The sequence below is a fragment of the Chrysochloris asiatica genome, unplaced genomic scaffold, assembly GCF_000296735.1.
Source record: "Chrysochloris asiatica unplaced genomic scaffold, ChrAsi1.0 scaffold00116, whole genome shotgun sequence".
NCBI lineage: Eukaryota > Metazoa > Chordata > Mammalia > Afrosoricida > Chrysochloridae > Chrysochloris > Chrysochloris asiatica.
This window is the reverse complement of record NW_006408634.1, coordinates 3,660,523-3,668,906: the sequence shown is the minus strand read 5'-3', so window position 1 is coordinate 3,668,906 and position 8,384 is coordinate 3,660,523. Positions and strand designations below refer to the sequence as shown.

The 8,384-nt window shown below is 45.6% G+C and overlaps 1 protein-coding gene across 1 annotated transcript in view; it reads right to left on the bottom strand.

Moving 5' to 3' along the window:
• The window catches only part of LOC102835350 (zinc finger protein 888-like), a 41,497-nt gene extending 33,487 nt beyond the window's left edge, over window positions 1–8,010 (bottom strand). Inside the window, exon 1 of the mRNA XM_006868334.1 lies at window positions 7,867–8,010. Coding sequence (XP_006868396.1) covers window positions 7,867–8,010 — 144 coding nt within the window. The remainder of the gene's footprint in view (window positions 1–7,866) is intronic.
• Between the last annotated feature and the right edge of the window lie 374 nt (window positions 8,011–8,384).

Here is an 8,384-nt window from a genome sequence, read left to right as displayed (position 1 = left end):
CCTCAGTGCCCCAGCAGCGCCTACTCCCTGTCTCCCACCCAGGTCTGGTGTAAAGTCCTTCCCATAATACCCTGAAATGGAGTCTCTTCATAAGTTCCAGGTCACGGGGTCACTATGAATGAGACTGAGGGAGATCCCTGGTGAGTGTGAGGGAACGAGTCAGGCAGGTCACATCAGAGTCAGTATTACAGAGGGCAGAGCAACCAACTGAGAATATGACTTGTACCTGGGGAAGAGCCATTTGGAACGCCTTCTAGCTTCTTTCTCAGGCAAGATCAATCTTGAGCAGTCCACCCTGAATGTACACAAATTATGCTGTTAAACATTTAGAACGAACACACCCTTTTCTGGTGTCATAACCACACATCCACAGGGAGGACCTCACCGTGGAGGAAGATGGTCGCTGTTGTCCACTGTCCCCAGAGGGACTCAGGGACAATAAACTCCAACATGAAAACTAACAGTTGACTTCAACAGCCTCCTCTCCTGGTGAAGCCCATACATGCTGCTGCAACTGGGAGATCTGTTCTAGGCTAAACTTCCCTTCAGATCAGACAAGGCGCAGACACCAACCCCCACACAGAACCAAGTGTTCTTAACGTCTCCTTTGAAGGGACTGCTTTCAGACCCAAACCAGGTGGACCCAGAGCTTGGCACTCAAAGCTGGATACAGATTAGAATCACCTGGGTCAGTTTAAGGCTTCTTTAGCTGGGTCCAATCTAGACTACTAGAAAGGAAATATCTATGAGAAAGAACACGCACTGTGTTTGCAAAACACATCAGCAATAAAATGTGACGCCAACAGTGAGCCCCATTCAGAAGAGTCAAGACCAGCAAAGCTGCCACACGGCTGTCACCTGGGGCTGTGCTGTTCCCTGTAGTTACACAGTGGAACTGGCAGAGACAGGACTGTTGTGCACAGTACACACATGGGTCAAGGTTGGAGGTGAAAGTGTGGCAGAAATTATTGTTGTTGTTAAGTGCTATCGAGTTGGTTCCGACCCACAGCAACCCTGTACAGGGTTTCTGAGGCTGTAAATCTTTACAGGAGCAGAATGGAGAGGGTCCAAAAAAGACAGTCACAAGACGGTGATATAATGACAAAGAGCTACGGAAGACTGCTATTTCGCAGACGCCTGTGAAGATTAAGGGAGTTCTAGGCAGCGGGACTAGCAATGTGAAGGACCAGACTCAGCAGTGCTGGTGGGCCCAGGAAGACCCTTGGTGGCCGGAGCAGAGTTAAGTGAGGAGCAAAGGAGGCAATGAGCTCAGAGAGACCCCGGGAAAGCAGGTCGATAGGAAGGGTCAGGGGCTTCAACTAGTTTCCCCCCACGACCCGCCTCAAAATTTTGGAAATTATGTTTTCCCTCACCAATTTTAAGGTTATATCAACTTTCTTTTAACTATAACTCTAAAACACTTACAAATAATGTCTTGTGTTGTGTACTTTTAACACATGGCAAGACGTTTACGAGAGGCTCAGGTGAGGCCTGGAGGAATTCAAGGGGAACACAGGAGGTGAGAGGATCGTCTTTGTACAGTTTCAAGTGGAGACGACTATGAGAGGCCCCAGCTGACACGCTGAGCAGCCACGTGCAAACATGAGTCAGGGATTCAGAAGAGCAGTTTGGGTTGGTGACATCCAGGTGCTTAAAGCTGTGACATAAGATGACAGGGAGGTTCAAGATCTGCTCTCTAGGGCGCTAAGTGAGAAATGAAAAAAAAATGAATACACAGAGGTAGACATTTACGGAACACATGATGCCCTAAAAACCTAGACAAATGTGTTTCCAGGAAGGACGGAATCAACAGTGCAACATGCTGTTAACTGAAACAGGGTTCAGTTTAGGAAATAAGCTTTGAGCCCATTTCTTCAAGGTGATAAATGTCATTTACGAAAAAAAACCCAAAGCTAGAGTCCAGTTTCAGAGCGTGTGGGGGAAGTTAGAATCCCTACTGAATAGTTTTCATCTTGTCTAGACGGGTCTGGTGAATGGAGATGGGGATAAGATTCTTATAATTCAATAGTGAATAATTGTTATCATTACTAATTGTGACTGTCACAACTGTAAGGTAGAAGTTTTGTAACAAAAAGGGGGAGTAGTTAATCTTACAGTCCAGAAACAGGACCCTAGGACCATCAAGGGAGAAGAGCACGATAGGAACGTGGGACCCTATCCAGAGAAGCAGTGACACCAGAGATGAGGACATGGAGAGACAGTGCAGCTGAAGACAATGGACTCATGGAAAGAGAATGGCTGTGTGCTGGTGCACGGCCCGGAGGCAGGCTTGCAGAATGTGCCCTTTGGTTGTTTAAATGACTATATATTCCTGAGTGTTTTTGTGTACATCCCCCCTGTACCCCGCCCAAAAAGAAGCAAAATAAAACAGAAGGAATAAATGCAAATACTGTTGAATGATGATGCACAGAGATTATAATCATTGCAATGAAATGATGAGCGTAAAACCGATTTTCTCCCATGTAAACTATCACTCAATTCACAATGTTGTTGTTGTTGTTATGTGCCATGGTGTCTGTTCTGACCCACAGCGACGCTGTACAGGGTTTCCGAGGCTGCAAATATTTACGGGAGCAGAAAGCCTCATCTTTCTCCTACGGAACAGCTGGTAGTTTTGAACTGCTGCTCTTCCGGTTCGCAGCCTGATTCATAACCACTACACTACCAGAGCTCCTTCAATTCACAATAAAAACTTAAAAAATAAACAAACTGATGGCAGCATAGGAATTTATTTCAAAGCAATTAAATAAAAGCATGACCTGCATTTTTCCTTTAAAAAAGAAACAATAAAACCCCCGAAAGCTAACATCATACTCCTGGTGTGGTGTTGCCAGATCAGCACTGCCTGAGAACCACAAGGTGGGCAGTTCAAACCCACCATCTGCTCCTCAGAAACCCTATACGGGGTTGCTATGAGCTGAAACCAACTTGATGGCACTTAATACAATCACAGCATACTCACTGGAGAAAGACTGAAAGCTTTCCCATTAAGATCAGGGACAGGATTCCTTCTGCTTCACGGCTATTCAACACTGTACCCGAAGTCTTAGAGCAAGTAAGTAAAGGAGCAAAAAAAAAAAGGTATCCAAATAGAGAACACAGGAGCAAAATGATCTCTTTAAGTAAACGGACCATCTTGTTACCATTCTGCACATTGTCAGTCACAGGACCCTGTGTGTACAACAGAAGGACAGACTGCCGGGTCCTTCACTGTCCCCGCAGCCCGTGCTATGTCTGAGCGCAGTGGGATAGCCGCTGCGTCAATCCATCTCATTGACAATCTTCCTCTTTTCCTTTTATTTTGGAAAGACACAATGGAGAAGTAAAACATTAGCAGGCAAAACAAGGCTAGGAGGCAATGTGGAACAGACCATGAAACCAAGTCCATGAAACACATAATATGATATTGACAATATCCGGCCTGAACACATATGACACACTGAACACTAATGACCAAAGACCAAAGGAGTTGTGGATGAAGTCAAGGCCATCAGATATAAAGAAAGGAAAAGCACCGGACTTACTAGGCAGAGAGACTGGAGGAACCTGACAACATGGCCCTCGGCCACTCTTCAGGTGTGGAAAGGAACTCACCTTGTGGGCAGCCCACTTTGAGTCAGGCAGTAAACACTATATAGGGACCAAGAACACTAATAAGGTTTGCCCCCTATGAATGATGGACCGGTCCATGCGTCCAAATCTAAAGGGCAACATGTGCCTATGGACAAACGTAGAAAGGCTGGGAATCTGGGTAGAAGGGAGATGGGAGTCACAGGGAGGAAGCGGCGTGCCTGCAGTTACGTGATGGGTATAGCAATCACAGAGATGAAACAACATGCATGATTTGTTGAATGTCAAGCTGATTATCTTGTCTGTAAGCCTTCACTCAATTCACAATAAGACGTTTAAAAAACAAAGCAAAAGGTCATTAAAAAAACTAGAAAGAAAGGGCTAAAGGCAGAGAAGCTAAAGTGATTGGGAGAAATGATGCTATAAAAGGGCTGAACAGAAAACTTCAAAGGGCAGATCAAGAAGACAAAGCAAATATTATAATGAAATGTTCAAAGAGCTGAAATTACATTAGACAGCCAAAAGGGAAGAACATGCTTAGCATTTCTCAAGCTGAAAGAACTGAAGAACAAATTCAAGCCTCAGGGTGTACTATTGAAATGTTATATGGGGCAAAATGGCGAGTCCTGGTGTGGTGCACTGGACCGCAAGGTCTGTCTGAATCGCAAGCTTGGTTCAAGCTCACCAGCCGCTCCTTGGAAACCCTATCCAGGGTTGCTGTGGGTTGGCACCGACTCGATGGCATTTCACAACATGGGTAAAGTGGAGTTCTGGTGTGGCACTGTAGGAGAATGCACTGGAGCACAAAGGTCAGTGTGAACCGAGAGGTTGGTGATTCAAACTCAACAGCCACTCCTCAGAAACCCTAGACAAGGTTGCTAAGAGTCAGAACTGACTGAACAGCACTTTACAACAACAAGCCGGGCAGAGTACTGAGTGACAAGGAAGCATAGAACGAATACGGAAAGAATATACAGTCACTGCACCAAAAAGAGTCGGTGGGCGTCCAACCACTTCAAGAGGCGGCATAGGAGCAAAAACTGATGGTGTCGTAGGATGAGTCCAAGGTGCGCTGAAGCCATAGACAGAAAATAAGGCTCCGGGAGTTGACAGAACACCAACTGAAATAAATATCTGAACAAACTGACGCAGCACTGGAAGCACTCATTGGACATCCATGAAATTTGGAAGCCAGCTATGTGGCCAAGAGACAGGAAGAGATCCCTATTTGTGCCCATTCTAAAAGTGACCCAACAGCATGCAGAAATGACTGAACCATATCATTAATGTCACATGCATGTAAAATGTTACTGATGATAATTAAAATATGATTGCAGCAGTACATTGACAAGGAGCTGCTAAAAATTCTAGCTGGATTTAGAAGAAGACATAGAATAAGGAATATCACTGCTGACTTCAGATGGATCTTGGCTGAAAACAGAGAATATGAGAAAGATGTCTACTTACATTTTATTAAGTAAGCTAAGTCATTTGACTGTGTGGACCATAACAAACTATAGATAACATTGTGAAGAATGGGAATCCCAAAACATTGAATTGTGCTCATGTGGAACTTGTACATAGACCAAGAGGCAGTGGTTCAAACAAAACAAGGGGACAGGGAACAGCATGTTGTTGTTGTTAAGTGCCACTGAGTTGGTTTCAACTCACAGGAACCCTGTACAGGGATTTTGAAGAGTGGCTGGTGAGGACTGGACTGTCCACCTTGCTGTTCAAACTGACCTTGCAGTTCAGTGAATGGTATAAAAATTATTAAAAGAAATGAAAAGAGCCTTAAATAAATCTGGGACCATTCCAGCCTATGGAGTGGAAGATCTAATGTTGTTACTTTGTTGGAACAAAGTATATGATTTTCCTAGATGCAAACTGATGATTTCTTTCTGTAAACCTTCACTCAATTCAAATTATTTTTCTACAATGTAAACAGATGAGTTCTATTAGAACAAGGTTCCAAAACAATTCAACCTAGCCTTGAACATCTGCACACAAGGGAAAAATCCACTTGTAGCCCACAGCTCACTGTTTAATACATTAAGGGGAAAAGTTGAATGAACTGTTCAGTTAACTGCTTATGCTGGGTTTTGTCTGTGAATATAAAAGGCCATTGCTATCACTATAAACTAAACACTGAAATACTTTTCACTTGGTGCCAAGGAATGTTTCCAGTGTACATGTCATGGATTGAATTGCGTCCCACAAAGTATGTACCAGCTTGGTTGGACCATGAGTCTCTGGCAGTTATAGACTAAATCATTAGTTGTTAAAGGATTAAGGATGAGGAGTAACACCCTTGATGCCTTCATAGCCCTTATCAGGTGTGAGGAGTTTCCCTGTTTTGCAGCCAGCAACATATTTTTTTCTTCAAAAGATAAAAAGTGTGGTGCTGAAGGCTAAGCACTGGACGACCAATCATAAGGTTGGTGGTTCAAACCCACCAGCCGCTCCTTGGAAACTCTAAATAGGGTTGCTATGAGACGTAACAGACTTGATAGCACTTAATGACAACACTGTCACTAAGAAAGAAGAACCAAGGCAATGTGTTAGGTGTGGCACTGTAGGATAAAGCACCGGACCACAAGGTTGGTGGTTCAAACTCACCAGCTGCTCCTTGGAAACCCTAAATAGGGTTGCTATGAGTCGGAACAGACTTGATAGCACTTAACAACAACATTGTCACTAAGAAGAACCAAGGCAATGTGTTAGGTGGGGCACTGTAGGATAAAGCACCGGACCACAAGGTTGGTAGTTCAAACTCACCAGCTGCTCCTTGGAAAGCCTATACTTTTGAGTCGGAACCAACTGGACAGCACTTAACAATGGATCCAGGGAAGACTGATGCCTCCACACACGGAGCTCTCCAATGTGCAGATACTTAAAGCAGACAAGGATCTTCTCAAACTGGGAGCCAACAGAGAAGGAAAGCCACTTCCTGGAGCTGGAGCCAAGATTTCAGACTTAGCGCTTCCAGCACTTTTGAGAGAAGAAATGTCTGTTTCTGAATGCCATGTGCACTTGTCGCTTCCCTGTCCTAAGAGCACTAGAGAATTAAGAGGAGAAAGCATGCAGATTTCATTATTTGAATCAAATGTACTCAATTTAAAAAGAAAAACAATTTGGAAATTTAAAAAGCAATTTAATGAAGTTTGGGGTCAGAGGTTAAAAAAAGAGAAACAATATTATAATTGGAGTCCTACTATGACACTACAGCGTAAGCACTGAGCACCCGACCACAAGGTCAGCGGTTCAAACTCACCACTAGCTGCTTGTCGGAAACCCTATACGGGGGTCACTGTGTGTCAGAACAAATTCAACACATGTAATAATAACATATCTTTGTTGTTAAGTACTGCTGTCAAGTTGGTTCCGACCCACAGTGACCCTGTATAGGGTTTGCAAGGAGTGACTGGTGAGCTTGAACTGCCGACCTTGACGTTCAAACCGACTTTGGAGCCCAGCACATGAACCCAGGGGAGCCCAGGAAGATTCTTTCTGAAGATCAGGATTATAGTAGATAGAAAAAAGTTGAAATTCAGTAAGATAACTTTTATTTTCAGTAAGTCTGTTGGAGAATAAATAAGCAAATAAGGGATCAAACAACCTGGACTGCGAACCCCAAGGTTGGTTGTTCGAGTCCACCAGTTGCTCCTTGGAAGCCCTGTACAGGGTTGTTATAAGTCTGAATCGACTCGATGGCACTGAAAAGCAACAACATACATTAAATAAAAATAAAAGCTTTAAGGACTCTTTAAAAAAGACAGCACATCCTAATAGGGTACTTTCTTCCCCCCCCCATCCCCCCAGTTCCCGCCCCCATCATCTCACTTCAATCCAGAGATCACAGGAGAGTGAAGCTCACGTGACCGACACAAGGCTTGGCGGCCGCTACGACGGGGTCTCACGAGGGGCAACCCTGAAAAAGGAGGGGCGGGAGGGTCACACAGACTCCGGGTGAGGCCCAGCCCTGGGGCGGGGGTCGTCCACACGGCCCGAGGGCAGAAGGCCGGCGCTGGGACCCGCCTAAGCACGATTTTACAGAGACACACAGGGACGCTGGGCCGGTGGCGGGGCCTGAGAGCTGGGACGTCGCACAGCCGCGCGGGGATGTAAGGGGCTGGGAAGGCCGGGCGCGGGGACCTTAACGTCTGGGATGACCCTTGAGGTCGCGCGCGGAGATCCGATTTGAAGCAGAAAATCGGAAACCCACTCACCTCACAGGGATTTTTCTCTCTACACAATCCGCTTCCGTGTTAGTACTAAAGTGCGCAGCCGCGCTGCGAGAAAAGCCACAGCGACGCGGGGCGGAGCCTGGGCTGGACCACAGGCAAGGGGCGGGGCGATGACACGGGCCAATAATGGGCCGGGAGCGTGGATGATGGGCGGGAACAAAGGCGTCTCCATTATTCACGTTTGGAAACCCTTGAATGTTAGTTTACTGAGGAGAGAAGAAGGGTTGCTTTCTGCCTGTTTTAGCTGTTTCAGACAGTTTAAAGTAAAGTTGTATGTTGTTTTTAGGTGCCATCAAGTCCATACCGACACAACACAACGAAACACTGCCCGGTCCTGCTCCAGCGTCACCATCCTTTAGCCTCAGCCCATTGCTGCTGCCACTGCAAATCCATCTCGTGGATTTTTACTCTGTCCACTTTTACTCCGACACGCCACTTTAGCACGCATGATGCCCACCTCCAGAGACTGCTCCCTCCTGATAATATGTCCCAACTATGAGAGAGAAGTCTGGCCATCCTGGCATCCAAGGAGCATTTGTCTCTACT